The sequence below is a fragment of the Heterodontus francisci genome, chromosome 2, assembly GCF_036365525.1.
Source record: "Heterodontus francisci isolate sHetFra1 chromosome 2, sHetFra1.hap1, whole genome shotgun sequence".
NCBI classification, from domain to species: Eukaryota; Metazoa; Chordata; class Chondrichthyes; order Heterodontiformes; family Heterodontidae; genus Heterodontus; species Heterodontus francisci.
Genome location: NC_090372.1, coordinates 44,794,840 through 44,813,672, shown reverse-complemented (window position 1 = coordinate 44,813,672; position 18,833 = coordinate 44,794,840). Strand labels below are relative to the sequence as shown.

The window sequence follows — 18,833 nt, the reverse complement described above, 5'->3', positions numbered from 1 at the left end:
TAGAAATGGCGGGCGCGGGGGAACAAAAAGAGTTCTCAATTCTGATTGCTAACCAATACTGGTTGTGAACACAGTTGGCTTCAGCTGCAATATCAGCAGAAGCAGAGATGGTACAGGTAACGGATGGGGTGATTGATAGGCAGGATGTACTGGAAAGGCTGGTTACGCTTAGAGTGGATAAGTCACCTGGTCTGGATGGCATGCATCCCAGGTTGCTAAGGGAAGTGGGGATGGAGATAGAAGGGCTTTCCATAATTTTCCAATCTTCTCTAGACACAGGAAAGGTACAAGTGGATTAGAAAGTGGCAAATGGGACACCTGTGTTCAAGAAAGGGTGTAAGGACATTCCTAATAACTCCAGGCCGGTCAGTTTAACATCAGTGGTGGGTAAGGTTTAAGAAACAATAATCAGGGGAAAAAATTAACAGGCACTTGGAGAGGTTTGAGTTAATTAAGGAGAGCCTGCACAGATTTTTTTTATTCTCGAATGGGATGTGGGTATCGTTGGCAAGGCCAGCATTTGTTGCCCATCCCTAATCGCCCTAGACAACGGAGTGTCTTGCTAGGCCGTTTCAGAGGTCAGTTAAGAGTCAACCATGTTCTGTGGGTCTGGAGTCACATGTAGGCCAGACCAGGTAAGGACAGCAGATTTCCTTCCCTAAAGGACATTAGTGAACCAGATGGGTTTTTACCACAATCATGGCACCATGAAACTGAGACTGGCTTTCAATTCCAGATTTTTGTAAAAGGCAGATTGTGCATGACTAATCGAATTGCATTTTTTGATGACGTAACAGAGAAGGTTAATGAATGGAATGCAGTGGACATTGTCTATATGGATTTTAAGACAGTCTTTGACAAAGTACCACAAAAGAGGCTAATGAAATAGGAGGGTCAGTGTTCAATTGGATAAAAAATTGGCTCAAGGACAGAAAACAGTGGTAAATGCTTGATTTTCAGACTGGAGGATAGTAAACAGTGGTGTTCCCCAAGGGTCAGTACTAGAACCACTGCTTTTTTTTTATATAGACAAATGACCAAAATTTGCCAATGGTGCCAAACTTGGATATGTGGCAAACAATGAGGATGATACCAGTCAACTGTAACAGGACAGAGGTAGGCTAAAAGAATGGGCAGACAAGTGGCAGATGGAATTTAATACAGAGAAGTGCGAGGTGATGCATTTTAGTAGAAGGGATAGGGAGAGGCAATATATACTTAATGGCACAGTTCTAAAGTGTGTGCAGGGACGGTGGGACCTGGGGGTTCATGTGCATAAAGTTTTGAAGGTGGCAGGACATACTGAGAGTAGTTAGCAAAGTATATGGAACCTTGGGCTTCATAAAGAGGCATTGAGTACAAAAGCAGGCAAGTTATGCTGAACCTTTATAAAGCTCTGGTTAAGCCACAACTCATATTGCATCCAGTTCCAGTCACCACAATTTTGGAAGGATGTGAAGGTCCTCGAGAGGGTGCAGAGCAAATTTACCAATAAAGGATGATGGAATTTAGCTACAAGGTTAGGTTAGAGAAGCTGGGGTTGTTCTCCTTGGAGCAAAGGAAGTTGAGGGAAGATCTGATGGATGTATATAAGATTATGGCGGGTTTAGATCATTGAAGACAAAGAAAAGCTGTTCCCATTAGCTGACGATACAAAGACTAGGGGACACAGATTTAAAGTTCTGGACAAGAGATACGGTGGGGGGGCAGTGCAAGGAAGAATTTTTTTACACAGCAAGTGGTAATGACCTGAAATTATCTCCCTACGTGGGTAGTGGAAGTAGAGACGCTCAATGATTTCAAAAGGAAATTGGATAGGCACTTGAGGGAAATAAACTTGCAGGGCTACGGGGACAGATCAGGGGAATGGGACCGACTGAATTGTTCTACAGAGAGCTGGCATGAACTTATGGGCCGAATGGCTACCTTGTGTCATAATTATTCTATATCAATGTGTCTCCCCCCATTATTTCATCTCCCTATCCTCCCCAATCAAATAACTTGCCAACTGCCCAGGCCAACACAAATGACTGTTTGGGAAATTTTTGCATATGCTAACTAGATGTAATTTGCCCAATATAGTTTGCTTTCAAATTTAAAATAGCGATTTATTACTAGGTAATAAATGTCTAAATTTCAGAGTCCTTGTTCAAATTTCTTAATGAGTTGACACAACCTCAAACAATAAATGCAGTTAAAAAGTTAACTGATTGTACAGCAGCACAGAAGCTAAAATAGGATTTAGCATCATGTTGATGGAGGTCTCCATTAATTTCATGTAAAATTGTAGAATATAAACAAAGTTTGGTATGGCAATTACCAAAAGGACCAGACATTTTTCCAAATTTCACCAACGAATACAGAGTGAAAATTAAATGTAATTTCTCCTGCACTAAAGGTTTGTCAATACAAACAAACATGAACTGCAGAGATATCGGACTGATCAAAAATTACACATAAGCATGGCGCATGCTCTGGGCTGACATTTTTTTCTCAATGCATTAGTATTGCCACTACAATTACTTTCCAATACGTTTAGAAGGAATCACAACAATTTAAAGCTATATTTTTATAGAAGTATTTTTATTCCAAATTAGCAGTCCAACAGAATCAGATCAGATTAATCAACTTTCCATGGTTATCAAGAGAACTTGGATCATCTCAATTTTTTTAATTCTCTGGGTTTGCATCTTGTAGCAGTGCCCCACCACCCTCCCCCACGGAGGGCAGCACTGGAGCAAATAGATTACCTGCGTACATACTTGGAGGAACATTTAGAATAGGCTATGTCCCACACCAAAAAAAAAAGCCAACATAAGTAATTGTCATGCCATTCACAGAAGCAGAATTGTTGAAATAACCAGGTGTGAATTTTACTATTCCATTATCAGACATATACACGTATTTTAACGTCCAAGTCAATTTGGTTGCAAAGTACATTGGATGTGTTCAGGTCACATTTCTGAAAGCTAGCTGACAATCTTCAAAATAGTGGTCAGTAGGAGTTTATTGAAGACCATCGATTGATGGGAACAAATAAGTAGTGCAGACAGAAGTCAACAGGACCCGTGCTTACGGAACTCATTTCAGTTTGCAGGTTTGTGCTTACTGGTGTGATCATCTGCTTAGGATACTATCAGGGGGTTTTGCCTCTTTAAGGTTGGCTAGTATGCTAGAATAGAGAGTTGTTTGCCTTCATGGAGGTTGTGCCAAACATGCGATCAATAATACTTTCATAAAAATCTGAATGTTTCCATTCAGTTTAGCAGGTTACTGAAGCTGTTCAAACTATAAATAGCACCATTAAGGGGCATCTCAACTTTAAGAACTTGCTTAAGAAAATATATTACATTTCAATCTCGTTTCAAGGATTTATAAATATACCTGGGTTTGCTGCTTTGCATCTCACTAGGATGGCACAAGACTCAAATCCGCAAACCTCCGCAGCACTGAGCTTTATCGGACCCTTCGATTATGGCATCAGGTCTGACCAGGAAGCCTCTGTCCACCCACATGCATCTCAAGATGCACTGAATTAAGACAAAACGGTGTCAACTCCAGTGAGCCACACATAAGCAGATTGCAAAAAAAGACAATTAAAAACAGTGCAGAAAAACTGAAACTGGGGTGGGGGAGGAGGGCAGGTCTGGGGAAACGAAGGTGAAACCAAGTTCATGATTCAAACTAATAGCAAGTTCCATCTAGTTTTAGCCGCCCTTTATGTGCTGAATACTCTGCCTGTCTGACACAGATATGCTAAGTTCTGTCCATGCTGGCTAACCGATCATTTGATTAATGCAATTTTAAAGGTAATTTAAGGATATGGACAAAAGGTTTAACTCACTTCTGTGTCAGTGAAGCAGGTCTTCAGTTCAATCTGGTGGAAGAATTAAAAAGAACTATTATCCTCAACAATAAAGTACTTGGTGACACTTGATGACCAAATGCTGACTAGTGAGGACCAGCCACAAGAAGCTCCATATTTACACTGAGGCAATGGATTCAGATAGAATCCAAATCTACAGCGAAGTGGGATTTAGCTTTTTTTAAATCAAGTATAAATAGGGGAGGTGAATTCAATTCAGGGGGAATCCAAATCTTCAAAAAAAAGTCATGCACCATTTGAACAACAGGTTTATTCTGAATCGGTTCTCTGGCATGAAAATTCAAATCACAACTCCATAAATGCTTCCATCAAAATTCTTTCCCGAGCTGGTACTCCACAATGCAACATTAAAGCAAGAGGTATATCTGAACTAGAAATTGACCTGTGTGTGTGTGTTGGGTGACAGAATAGGTTGGGAAGCCGAATCCAAATCCAGAGCCAGTTGTTGATCCAAACCTGCTCTGCTGAAAGCGGGGCTAGCAAGGGAGAGCCCCCCCTCCCCAGGACAGGCACTTACCAAATGCAATCAGCACCAGTGTGTAAGTAGTCAATGTATGGAAGGTGGTTTTGGTCTCGTGACCAGCATGAGGTAGTGAAAACCATGCCAATATTTAGCCAAGGAATCGTCACTCCTAAACAGAATGAGAGAAAATAAATTGCAATATAACCATGTCAAACAGATGAGCATTTTATTTTCAGAATCCCAAAACAGTACATGAATCAGTGTCTACAGTTCTCCATCAGCTTGCTGATCCACAATTTAGCCCAGCAAAAGTCTGGAAAAGTTCAAACATACAAAAACACAGCAAGAAACCACCATCAGGCTCACCCCATCCCTATGGATGGCATAATCAACACAAACTGTCCTCCCACTAAACTAAACTAAACTTATGGTAACACTGTCTCCTGAGAGAAGAAAGAGAAGTAGCTGTGGCCAATTCAGGAGATAACACCCTGGGAAATTCCTCTCCAACTTCTTAATGAAATCAGGCTCCAGGAGACAGCAGTTACCCATGATGCGTCACAACTTAAACTAATTACCCCCTTTAACTAGTAATAGAAATGGTCCCGTTCAAGGACTGTAGCCACCTCTATACTCACCAAATGCAATGGAAGTTTGTTTCAAGGAACAATGATTTTCTGGAAAAAAAACTTCCTAGAATCTACCCTAAATCTTTGCCTATGGATTTTATAGGAATACCCTGTAATCTTAGCATCTTTAATCCTTTCAAATAAAAACCTTCCTAAAAGATTTGTGAAAGGCCCATTACTCAATTACAAAATAGCATCCCCTCGTCTCTTCCCAACTTCCCCCACCACCTCCAAGTTCTCATTTACAGCACACTTCTTACCTGACAAAGCACCAAAATGTCGCAGGATGGACCCTGAATTATTAGGAAGGACTGTAAGGTTCCATCCATGTCTGTTTGTAGGAAAGAAAAACACGTGAAAAACTATTGTTTTAGAAACATCCTCTCACCCCGCCCCAATAAAATAAAAAAAAAATTCCTAGCCAAAAAAAATTGGTTTATTGAAAATAGCGTCACAGCTCTCATGATAAATGTAAGTTGGAAAAATTACACATGTGACCGTCCTGTGATTTCTATTGCAACCTTCCATTTATAAAAGAGGTATTACCTTGAAAAAGGTTCAGATTTCCCAACAGGGAATCCACTGCCATGTGCTTTTGTGTCTACTTTCCCAGAATGCACTGCTACATGGGAATCTTTCTGCTCCACAGCCCTCCAGTATTCTTGCTGTAGTTGGAATAAAAAGAGAGGGGAAATTAATGTAGTTATACAAAAGGATGCCAAGACATAGCTTCAGAACCCCAGTCCTGTATCTACAGAGTATAAGCTCAGCTATGCAGTCATGATGAGGCCTAAAAGGCAAAAGGAGCCTCCATTTCCAACCCTCGTTTCTCTCCAAGGACAAAGCCAACCTCCTATGAATCTCCTAGCATCTCAAAATTGCAATAGCATCATAAAGGTGCATGGCTGAGGTATTAAAATACTTTGCATCTGTCTTTACCAAGGAAGATGTTGCACAGGTCATGGTGAAAGGAAGTAATTCAGACACTTGACAATTCAGACAATTGATAAAGACTGGATAGGCTGGCTGCACTAAAATTGATAAGACACCAGGACTGAATGAGATGCATCTAAGGATACTGAGGGAAGTGAAGGTGGAAATTGCGGAGGCACTGGCCATAATTTTCTAGTCTTCCTTAGACTCAGAGGTGGTGCCAGAGGACTGGAGAATTGCAAATGTAATACCATTATTCAAAAAAGGGTGCACAGTGGCGCATTGGTTAGCACCGCAGCCTCACAGCTCCAGCGACCCGGGTTCAATTCTGGGTACTGCCTGTGTGGAGTTTGCAAGTTCTCCCTGTGTCTGCGTGGGTTTTCGCCGGGTGCTGCGGTTTCCTCCCACATGCCAAAGACTTGCAGGTTGATAGGTAAATTGGCCATTATAAATTGCCCCTAGTATAGGTAGGTGGTCGGGGGAATAGAGGGACAGGTGGGGATGTGGTAGGAATATGGGATTAGTTTAGGATTAGTATAAATGGGTGGTTGATGGTCAGCACAGACTCAGTGGGCCGAAGGGCCTGTTTCAATGCTGTATCTCTAAATAAATAAAAAAATAAATAAGCCCAGCAACTACAGACCAGTCAGTTTAACTTCGGTGGTGGTGAAGCTTCTAGCAACAATGATTTGTGACAAAATTAATAGTCACATTGGCAAATGCGGATTAAGTAAAGCCAGCACGGATTAGTTAAGGGCAAATCGTGTTGAACTAACTTGCTCGAGTTTGTTGATGAGATTAACAGAGAGGGCTGATCAGGGTAATGCTGTTGATGTGGTGTACATGGACTTCCAAAAGGCATTTGACAAATTACCACACAGACGTGTGAGCAAAGTTAGAGCTCATGAAATAAAAGGGACAGTAGCAACATGGATCCAAAATTGGCTATGTGACAGGAAAAGTGGTTAATGGTTATTTTTCAGACTGGAAGGTTTGCAGTGGAGTTCCCCAGGGGTCTGTGTTAGGACCCTTGCTCTTCCTAATATATAATAATGACCTAGACCTTGGTGTACAGGGCACAATTTCAAAGATGGCGAGCGATATAAAACTTGGAAGTATTGTGAACTGTGAGGAGGATAATCCAGAACTTCAAAAGGATATAGACAGGTTGGTGGATTGGGCAGACAAGTAGCAGATGAAATTTAATGCAGAGAAGTGTGAAGTGATTCATTTTAGTAGAAAGAACGCAGAGAGACTTTATAAAATAAAGGGTACAATTCTAAAGGGGCGCAGGAGCAGAGGGACCTGAGTGTATACATACATAAATTATTACAGGTGGCAGGACAAGTTGAGAGTATGGTTAATAAATCATACAGCATCCCAGTCTTATCAATAATGGCATAGAGTACAAAAGCAAGGAAGTTATGTTAAACTTGCATAAAGCACTGTTTCAGCCTCACCTGGAGTATTGCATCCAGTTCTGGGCACCACACATTAGAAAGGATGTGAACGCACTAGAGAGGGTGCAGAAAAGATGCACAAGAATGGTTCCAGGGATGAGGAACTTCAGTTATGAAGATAGATTGGAGAAGTTGGGACTGTTTTCCTTGGAGAAGAGAAGGCTGAGAGGGGATTTGGTAGAGGTATTCAAAATCCTGAGAGGTCTGGACAGAGTAGATAGGGAGAAACTGTTCCCATTGGTGGAAGGATCGAGAACCAGAGAGCACAGATTTAAGGTAATTGGCAAAAAGCAGCAATGGCGACATGAGGAAAAACTGTGTCATGCAACAAGTGGTTAGGATCTGGAATGCACTACATGAGAATGTGGTGGAGGCAGGTTCAATCGAGGCATTCAAGAGGGAATTGGATTATCTGAAAAGGGTAGAATGTGCAGAGCTACGGAGAGAAGGTAGGGGAGTGTCACTAGGTGAATTAGCCAGCACAGATACGATGGGTTAAATTGCCTCCTTCAGTGCTGTTACCATCCTACGATTCTAGGTCAGTGCACTGCACAGCAAGACCCAAAACAATGAGGAATATGCATCATGAAACCATGGATTTTATACAATAAGCTGCATTATAGCAATTCATTGAGCACATGAACATTTATACTGGAGTAGCCTACTCATTGCAAGAATCTGATTGAGGTATCAGATTTTTCAAGGAAACTGGCAGTATGACAACAAATCTTTGTTGATAGGTTAAAAGTAGATGAGTAGGTAACAGGAAACAAAGAAGAGGGTTTCCTCAAAGTTCCCTTGAGTTTTGTACAGCTGTTAACTGGAAAATGCTGTCACATTGTGGGGACTGAGTAAAAACAGAAGACAAATAAAATCCAAATTCTACATCTGTGTTCTAAGCCAAGACATGTATATTATTTTAATATGAATTCATGTTCACATTAAAAGATACACCATCAAGGTCTGATCCAATTTAAAAAAAAATGCACACTAAAAGAGTAACAGTATCACAGAAAAGCTCAAAAAAGGCAAAATTCACCAGGAATAGGAGAACCAAGAATTGCGCTGAACATTTGTCATAATTTTCTCAATATGACAATGTAAATTAAATCATCCTTCATTTGTTGCTGCATGATAAACTAACTTCCGACAGGTCACAAAAGATCTGGCTCTCTGGCCCATTTAATTTCAGCCTTCTACCATATCAACTGCAAAAGTACTCCCAGTACAGCGTCTAGATCTGTCTAGAATGAATTCAGTGCCCTAACCTGAACCATCCTTCCTGACAATCTATCCAAACTGGTTCCATCCTTTGGATAAAAGAAAATTTTCTGTCATCTATCCTTCACTGTCCTACTGTGTTATTTTACTTGCATTTATGAAATAAAACTTTGGATTTATCGATGCTTTTAAGCATATATACTCTGTAGGATTCCTTCTGAGATAGCACTTTTGGAGGTTCAAAACTGTCAGGTTATCATATTTTCAAAGTTTAGTCCTCATTGACCTTCTCTGGGTCAAGATGGCACGACACCCAGAACAGTATGCAGTATCCCAGGGCATGGTTGGACCAGGGCACTGCACAGATTCAGCATGACTTCCAGGATTTGAAAAAGATAATCCAACTACCCGTCTACTTCATTTATTACTGACTCATGCTGTTGTGACTGACGAGTAAACCAAGGAAGCATTTGCCTTGCGGTTAATGGTCTGAAATGCAAAACTGCCAACAATTAGAAATATAAATACTTAGAGAGTAGAAAGAGAAGAATTATTGCTCTCTAAATATGCAAATTATCAATTAGATTTAAAAATTGCCTGAACCACTGGGCACTTCATAAACTAGCTTTGGCACAGCACTGGATTTATGCTCCACCTGCTGTCAATCTAAAGTGGTGCAAGTCTAATGCCTCTAGGGATCTCATTCTGCTTTGCTCTGCAATCAGGTAGAGCCCTGAATCTAGGTTTGCAAAACAAGTTTAATGTCAGTACAAAGCAGAAAGTGCTTTGTGCACACATTGAACTTGCAAGGTAAATGCATCCCAAAACTTCTAGGTCTCTTTTAGCTTTCCCATCAGCAAGTTCTTTCTAACCCACGGAACACCCATACCTCCCATTTTCACTTACAATAAACATTTATTCAATTTCTGCTGTTACCGGTCAACCCAATTGAGCCCTTGGTCAGATTTCCCCCTCCCAACCCACTCACTTTCCAGCTCCAGCTTGGTGCCACCTCGTACTGCAATCGTGAATGCAGAATATTTATATATAATAGGACCAGAAGGGGTCTCCATTCCTCTGATTAGTCTATCCTTTACAGGTATATTGCTGAAATCCCAAATCACACATTTAAGCATAAACCAAACTTTTAATATGGTGATGTGTTAAGGTTTGTATACAGCTTCAGGCTCCTACCTCCACTTCGGCTGCTGTTGGTTCCTTACTAAAGCACATGTTCATCATGTTTCTAGCTGTCCGATAAAATGTAGTCAGTGACACAGATCGTCCCTGTACGTGGAAAAATATCATTTTAGACATCCAAGCAAATATAGCAGACCCCATCCAATAGTGTGATTTCCCAGGGTACCACAAATCCAGGCAGCCTATCAGGCACATTTGCTCCAATTGAATCACTCTGAAAGATCACTGATTGGCCTAACAATTGACAGCACCTCCCAAATCCATGACCTCCATCACCTAGCAGGAGCACAGGAACACCATCACATCCAAGGTCCCCTCCAAGTCACACACCATCCTAACTTGGATGTATATCAATGTTATTTCATCATGGCTGGGTCAAAATCCTGGAGCTCCTAAACTAACAGCATTGTGGGAGCATCACAAACAGCAGTTGTTCATAAAGAAGGGGCACCACCACTACATACCTTCACAATGTAGTAGTGATGGGGTGCTGCACTGTCGGAGTTGCTGTCTTTTGGATGAGACATTAAACCAAGGGCCTGTCTGCCCTCTCAGATGGACATGGCACTCTCTGAACAAGAGCAGCAGTTCTCCCAGTGGCCTGGCCAATATTTATTCCTCAACCAACTGAACTAAAACAGATTATATGGTTATATAATAAAAGCAAAATATTGCAGATGCTGGAAATCTGAAATAAAAACAGGAAATGCTGGAAATACTCAGCAGGTGTGGCAACATCTGTGGAGAGAAAAGCAGAGTTAACATTTCAGGTCAGTGACCCTTCATCAGAACCTGTATGTTACGTACCCCTGCGCGCAAATTGGCTACAGTGACTACACTTCAAAAGTACTTAATTGGCTGTATAGCGCTTTGGGATGTCCTACATTATGAAAGGAGTTTGCAAGTTCTCCGTGACCGCCTGGGTTTCCTCCCACAGCCAAAGACTTGCAGGTTGATAGGTAAATTGGCCATTGTAAATTGCCCCCAGTGTAGGTAGGTGGTAGGAGAATTGTGGGGATGGGGTAGGGAATATGGGATTAACGTAGGATTAGTATAAGATGGGTGGTTGATGGTCGGCACAAACTCGGTGGGCCGAAGGGCCTGTTTCAGTGCTGTATCTCTAAATAAATAAATAAAATAAAAAACAAATAAAGGCAATGCATAAATACAAGCTCTTTCTTCTCCTTTCTTTAGGGACAGCACAGTGGTTAGCACCACCGCCTCACAGCTCCAGCGACCCGGTTCGGTTCTGGGTGGAGTTTGCACGTTCTCCCTGTGACCGTGTGGGTTGCCGCCGGGTGCTCCGGTATCCTCCTACAGCCAAAGACTTGCAGGTTGATAGGTAAATTGGCCATTGTAAATTGCCCCTAGTGTAGGTAGGTAGGTGGTAGGGAATATGGGATTAATGTAGGATTAGTATAAATGGGTGGTTGATGGTCAGCACAGACTCGGTGGGCTGAAGGGCCTGTTTCAGTGCTGTATCACGCGATGACTCTATAACTTTGTGCACTTTAAAAGTAATGCATTGTGTACAGTACTTGAAAACAAGTTTTTTTTTTCAAATAGTATGCAGCTTGCATATTTATAGCAGTTCTCTTGTAACAAAAAGTCCCAGAGTGCTTACTGAAGAGGAGAGGGGGCACTGAATGGAAGTTAAGAATTTATGGATACATCAATAGCATGGTGCAAAATATAGAGTTGTAGGAGGCTTTTGAAGGTAGTGACAGAGGCAGCGAGGTGAAGTGTTGTTTTTATAAAAGGAATGCCAAAGGGAAGCTGTCCTAATGACTGAAGTGACACTTCTGATGGAGGAAAGCAGAGAGGAAGAGCATGAGCAATGGTCCACAGTCAGATAAAGCAGTGAGAAGGGACTGGGAACCCTGTCTGCAGACTATGTAAACAAGACAGTTACGTGGAAACATACAGAAGTAGAAGAGACCACTGCAGTCCATCTGATTGCTTCCAAAATTTTAAAAGCATATTGCTCCCTCAATATAACCCACAATCACTCCTTTCACCAAAAAAAACTGCCCAGCACTCGAGTTCAGTGGCATATATGCACTCACTGGATAGTCTGTTCGACATATTCACTCTCTTCTGCAAGATGCTAAATCTAAACCGTCTGTTCATCTTCCCAACTCAGTTTTGTATCCCCGGTTACAGTTTTCAGTTATGTCAAATAGTTTATTGGAGTTCAATTCAAAATCTTAAAAATGTTATTAAATTTATCCAAGCCTCCTCCAGCATAGGCATTCCCAGTTTCCTTAGTCTTGAGTACCTAACTTCTGATATCGATAACCTCCTTTGTACCTCCCCAAAGTCACCGCGTTCACACTACAATACAAAGGCTGACACAAAGGTTTGTGGAGTTGCAGATAATGATGAGGATTGTCAGAGGATACAGCAGGATATAGATCGGTTGGAGACTTGGCAGATGGAGTTTAATCCGGACAAATGTGAGGTAATGCATTTTGGAAAATCTAATACAGGTGGGAAGTATACAGTAAATGGCAGAACCCTTAGGAGTATTGACAGGCAGAGAGATCTGGGCGTACAGGTCCACAGGTCACTGAAAGTGGCAACGCAGGTGGATAAGGTAGTCAAGAAGGCATATGGCATGCTTGCCTTCATCGGTCGGGGCATAGAGTATAAAATTTTGCAAGTCATGTTGCAGCTGTACAGAACCTTAGTTAGGCCACACTTAGAATATTGCGTGCAATTCTGGTCGCCACACTACCAGAAGGACGTGGAGGCTTTGGAGAGGGTACAGAGGAGGTTTACCAGGATGTTGCCTGGTCTGGAGGGCATTAGCTATGAGGAGAGGTTGGAAAAACTCGGATTGTTTTCACTGGAACGACGGAGGTGGAGGGGCGACATGATAGAGGTTTACAAAGTTATGAGCGGCATGGACAGAGTGGATAGTCAGACGCTTTTTCCCAGGGTGGAAGAGTCAGTTACTAGGGGACATAGATTTAAGGTGCGAGGGGCAAAGTTTAGAGGGGATGTACGAGGCAACTTTTTTTTTTTACACAGAGGGTGGAGAGTGCCTGGAACTTGCTGCCAGGGGAGGTGGTGGAAGCAGATACGATAGCGACGTTTAAGAGACATCTTGACAAATATATGAATAGGAAGGGAATAGAGGGATATGGGCCCCGGAAGTGCAGAAGGTGTTAGTTTAGGCAGGCATCAAGATCGGTGCAGGCTTGGAGGGCCGAATGGCCTGTTCCTGTGCTGTTCTTTGTTCTTAATACAGTGATGACACAATCTCATTATTGCTGGGATGTATGCTTTACCACTCTGGCTACACGCCCTCACATCTTCACTTTTAGCTTTTGAAAACAAGGACAAAGATTTTGAAGTCAATTTGCTGGAGCATCAGGAGCTAGAAGAAGATGGAGGTTAATAGGTGTGTGGGAGGGGACCTGGACTTAAGAGTTCTGCATTAGCTGCAATTTGCAAAGAGTGGAAGCAGAGGTGTCAATGAGCGGAGCAGTTAGGCAACTGAGAGTTAAGGTAGCAATGGTGTAGGTAGGTTTTCAGCAGTGACAGAGTGATATGGAGCATAACCAGACAGGTGAAAGTCCATGGTCTTAGCTATGGATCCTATGTGAGATGGAAAACTCCGTTCATTTGTTTAACAGGACAGCAAGATTGTGCACCTCCAGTTTCAGGCTGAGGGAGCCGCTGGGAGGTTGAAATGAGTTGATCAGCTGCACCTGGGTGCTGGCACAAGGTGAACAGGTTGGCTTCAGTTTTATTGATTCGTAATGCATACTTACCATTAATTCAGAATTTGACATCGGACAAGCAGTCAATCATACTGCAATGACCTTAGAGTCAATAGCGGTGGTAAAATTGAGTGTTAGCAGCTTTTATATGGAAATTGACTGTTCTTGAAAAAGTTACCAAGCAGTTGCGTGTCAATGAACAGAGACAAATGATTGAAAGTCTGTGACAGACCACCTGGGTATGGGAGGACATATTATTTATGGAAATGTAGCGATAGCGTTGGGACAGGCAGGACTGGAACCACAAAAGCGTGGTACCACAGAAGTGGATCACAGAGGGGAGAGAAGAGTCAATGTTTTCAATGGTGGCAAAGACGTTAGGGAGGATAAGGAAGGACGGGCGTAGTCACTGGGGAATTTAAGCAAGTGATTATCAGTGTTGCGAGCTGGTTAAAATCCTAATTGATGGCACTCAACTAAGGAGTAGCAGGATGCGCTACACAAAAAGGACACTGGAGCAGAGGTTCCTTAAAACAACATATTAGGTTTCCCTAGTAACAATCTCGGTTGCCTGAATTGCCAGTCTTACCCATTATCATAATGATGTTCATGTATAGCGTTAAGCAACCTTTCCAATTCTGAAACAAAGTCAGAATCAATTAACAACTATTCCTGCATTATCCTATATTTAATCACACAAGTGCTAGCACTACTGGAAACATTCAACAATAAATCCAGGAGATATTTTCAGGGCAGTAGAGATAGTGAATCTGAATTAATTGCTCACTTGCTCATATTAATAAACAAATTTCTAAAACTATTAATGTTTAAGAAAGAAAAATAGAACATGCATTTATCGAGCCCTTTTCACAACCTCAGGATAGCCTGAAACACATCAAAGCCAATGAAGTTTAGTCACTCGTTATATAGCCTGGTTATATAAACTGGCTGACAATTAGTGCACAGCAAGTTCCCACAAACAGCATATGTGATAATGACCATTTAATCTGCTTTTCATTGATGTTGGTTGAGGAATAAATATTGCCCAGAATAAATATTTCTCAAGGCAGAACTCCTCTGTTTTCCAACAGTGCCACAAAATCTTTTACATCTACCTAACAGGCATAGGGGATCTCCATTTAATGTCTCATCCAAAAGACAGCACCATCAGCAGTGCAGAACTCTCTCGGTACTGCACTGATTACATGCTTAAGTCTCTGCGGTGGGCTATAAACTCATGACCCTCTGACTCAGAGGCGAGAGTGCTACCATTGAGCTAGGGAAGCAGCCATGCCTTAAATGTAGGCCTTGTACGTGGACACTCCGATCATCTAACAACACCCAAATGATTAACATTTTAATTCTAACACTGAAGTCTACAGTAGAGGCAAGACTGAGATAAACATCAATCATTTGGTTTTCAACACAAAAAATCAAGCTACATTTTGCTCACAAACAGCATTAAAGTAACTGATGTAATTTACAGTAGCTACAGCCCTATTTAACCACAAAGCTGATAATGGTCTTCTGCAGTCTTCTGTGGTTAGCCAATCATGAAAAAGCTATTTAAAAAAAAAAATCGACCAAAAAGTTATAATACAAATAAACCAGATGAGTTACTACTACTTCAGCACTACGAAAATAATTCCTTGGATGCAAAATACTTTGGGACATCTAAGGACATGACAACGTGTTATAGAGATACTATGCTCAATGTTGAATAACTTGGATGCAGACATATTAGAACCACATTTTTGAAGATCTCAAGTCTGCTGTTAAGCTTCTACAAAGGGCACCTTTGTAAACTGGCCATTGGCAAAATGGAATTTCTTTTTAAATTCGCATTGTCTAAACGTTCCAACATCTACATTCCTGTATCTCTGCGCTGGATAAACAAGTATATTTAAGCTCATTTTTTTCTACCTTGAATATACATAATTCAAATTGCCAAGATAGCAACCTAAAGTATGTTTAAAGCGAAAACTGGAGATTGCAGCATAATTTAACGAAGTACAGATATCTTACTCTGAACTAAAAAGATCCATTTTTATAACTAAAAATTTAGAAGTGAAAAAAATGGAATTTTCCAGCTAACTGAGATGCAAAACCTGCAGTGTTTGTAACACAAATATGGATAGGGCAATTTCTGAACAGTTTATAAATTGAAAAAGTGTAAAGTTGGTGAAATTTCATGAATGTCGAGAGAAGCTTGATGGTATATTAATTTTCTCTTAACTAGGAAGAATCAAATTCTGTGTGCAACAAGGTGTTCGTTTTGCCAATTTTCTCCCCTTCTGCCCCAAAGATATTGATAATTTGGGACATGTATCTAAAAGTGCCAGAAATGATATCCAAGTGCCCAATTTTAACGCAGGAGCCTAGAGAGTATCAAGAGGAAGCATCAGAGGCAATGCCAATTCTGTCGTACCCTGATATCCATACACGCACTTTCCAACTAGATCAGTGGGAAAACAACCAGGAATGCAGATTCATTTCATGTACACATGGCACAGATCTGATATCAAAGCTGTGATTCTTTGGTCTTAAACGCTAAGCTACTTAAGCCAGCAAGGGCAAAAGAGGGAGCACACGTGCAAGAACCAGGGCAGGCACAAGAGAGAAACGGATGTTTGACCTTCAAACGGTGGGGGAATGCTGTTAACCCTGATGGGGAGACTGATCATGCAAGGATTGAGAATTTTCTACTATTAAAATAAGAGGTTTGGTCAGAGAAGGTTATTGAGCAAGTGAAATTGTACTCAAATCTGAATCAGTATCTAGAGGTAAAATAGTCATCCTTTAGCTAGAGGGGTGCTGTTTGACTAGTTTTCTGATTAATTCTTTTAATTTAAAGAATTAATCCCCAGTCATCAAACGACAGGGCATTAGTCAATAAATTCTGAAAATGAATTATTAAACTGTAAAACTCTGCCAACCAGTACTTTATGTGGTATCAATAAAAAAAGAGAAACATCCTTGAGCTAAGCCAACAGGCTTGCTTCATGGCACACAATGAAAGCAAAAAACCTCACATCCAGAAATTCCAAAATTACTTGGCTTTCCGGGAACCAGCAACAACCACCAATGCAGAACCAGCAAACAAAACATTCACCGCGTCTAGAAAAGCATCAGAATTATTCTTCATGTTTGATGAGCAATTTTGAAACAGTGAAAGACATGGCCATCACAGTTAGAAACCAGACAGACCAAAGATGCTCATTTTTGAAATGGAATCATTTCTGCTCAGTGGCTCAAATCCCAACAGTCAAGTAACATTTTTGCACATCTTGTCTCAATAACTTTGGGGGAGGGGGAAGGAGAAATCACAAGAATTTCTACACAAAAACTAAACACCATGCACTAATCCTTTTGCATGACTACATTAACGATGTACAGAGAGGCAGGAAGGGAGGAGGTGGGGGATGGAGACAGGGAGGAGGAAGCCCTGGTGGGGTGGGGGTTCGGAGGTGCAGCAGGGAGGAGACCTGGGGGGGGGTGGGGGGGGGGGCTTGGGGTCAGAAGGGGGAGGCGGGCATCAGAAGCTGAAGTGGGGGCACAGGAATGGACGTGGAGAGGCACAGAGCAGAGGGTGCGGGAGCGAGGGGTGGGGGGAAATCAGGGTGGGACTGGAGACTGAATGGCAAGAATGGAGGCAGGGACGTGCGGAGGCAAGGCGCACAGGAGTGGAAACGGGGTGCAGGAGTGGATGGGTGGGAGCAGAAGTGGGGTGGGGGGGGCGTAGGAGCAGAGGCAGAAGCGGACTGGAAGGGGGCCGGAGGCAGGGACCGGGAACGGATGGGGCAGGGCAGGAGCTGAAAGGAAGTGGGGCTGGGAACAGGAACATGGATACAGGAGAAATGGAGGAAGATTGGAAAGAAATAAGTTACTCCAACACCAGTGCAACTGCAGTGAATGCTGCAGCTATTTAGAGATGGTGGGTCCATCACTCTTCGCTTACATTAGTGCTTCAAACTCATCTTCTCTCCCCTAAAGAACTTACAATACTGAGTATTCCCAGAATCCATTTGCATACTCTTTGCACACGGTAAAAACTGATGAGATCACGATGTGTTCACCAATAGCCTACTAAAGATATTTTTGGGCAAAGATTTATTTCACACCCAAGAACTATTTCCCTGCTGAATGGCTGTCACTAATGTAGCACAGTAATGCTGCATGGGAATATGCAGACATTCGTATTAAATATCACAACCAGCACTATCTTGAAATGTGCTCCTGAGCCAAAACACAAAGCATTTGCATTATACCCAGCTACATCTGACATTGGTCTAGAAGTCAGGCAAAACCGTTTTTGCAACATGAAACCAAAAGCAAAATTTAGGTTTTTGTTTTAAATGTAGGGCAATTTTTGTTAGTAGTGCTTATTTACTGGGTCAGTGGTCCTCAGAGGGTCTCAGTCTCTTAAAACATTCAGTTTGTGATAACTAAGTGAGGGATGGGATTGCACTTCAGCACTCCTCTTCAGTCTATAAACGTCAATAGTGTGCAGTCACGTCTTATAATGTGAATCTATTGGATGCAGATTTTGTGAACGCACACACCTTATATATACACTTGTACAAGTCACTGAGAACTTCCACGTCATCTTCACTCTCCTTCTTTTCCTGAGCAAACAGTCGCCGCCTGCCTGTTTTCAATTCAGTGTCTATTTCTTTAAGCTTATTCCGGAAGCCATTTTTATGCACCACACCATTTACCAGCCCATTTTTTGGCTCAAACCTGGGCAGAGACTGAGACTTGTATGTGCTGTCTGAATGTGCTTCCAGGGGACCTTTCTTCTTCTCCAGGTTCTCTTTTTCTGTCAACACCTCTTTCTCCAGCTTCTTGTGCTCTTCCTGGGAGAGGGAATCATAGGAGAGTAGGAACTGGCAGTAGGCCTCTTGTAACTTGGCCAGTCTGTCCTGTGCAGTTTTAGGGATTCGCAGCATGTCTGCTAATTTATTCCACTTCTTGAGGTCAGTCACTTGCTGCATGCCGCCCATGTCGTTGATCAGCTGATAAAACCGGGCCAAGTCCAGCTCACATCCTCCTACAACAGAGAATCACATCAATTATGTCAACCTTTAATTCAACACCACTGCAACTATCTTTGGAACTGCATCTGTAAAAGCAGGCCCGTGAAAGGTAATTTATCTCTATCAATTAAATATCGCACATTACTCACCATCAATACTAATCTGGTAATTTTGCCTTTAATCATGGAAAGGGCAATTAAGGTCTCTGTTTTAACAGCAACAATTATGTCTAATCTTAATTAAAAAATTGATTTTAAAATACACTACTTCTAGTTTT

General features: G+C 41.8%; 1 protein-coding gene across 6 annotated transcripts in view; it reads right to left on the bottom strand.

The window, feature by feature from the left end:
* jarid2b (jumonji and AT-rich interaction domain containing 2b) overlaps positions 1 to 18,833 on the bottom strand; it is a 411,686-nt gene that overhangs the window by 36,603 nt on the left and 356,250 nt on the right. For 5 of the 6 annotated variants that reach the window (XM_068057714.1, XM_068057739.1, XM_068057732.1 and 2 more), the window contains 5 exons: positions 18,083 to 18,570; positions 9,787 to 9,879; positions 5,525 to 5,643; positions 5,239 to 5,309; positions 4,404 to 4,518 (listed from right to left, as the gene is read on the bottom strand). In XM_068057714.1, coding sequence (XP_067913815.1) covers positions 4,404 to 4,518; positions 5,239 to 5,309; positions 5,525 to 5,643; positions 9,787 to 9,879; positions 18,083 to 18,570 — 886 coding nt within the window. The remainder of the gene's footprint in view (positions 1 to 4,403; positions 4,519 to 5,238; positions 5,310 to 5,524; positions 5,644 to 9,786; positions 9,880 to 18,082; positions 18,571 to 18,833) is intronic. The other variant, XM_068057720.1, reaches the window with a different exon arrangement.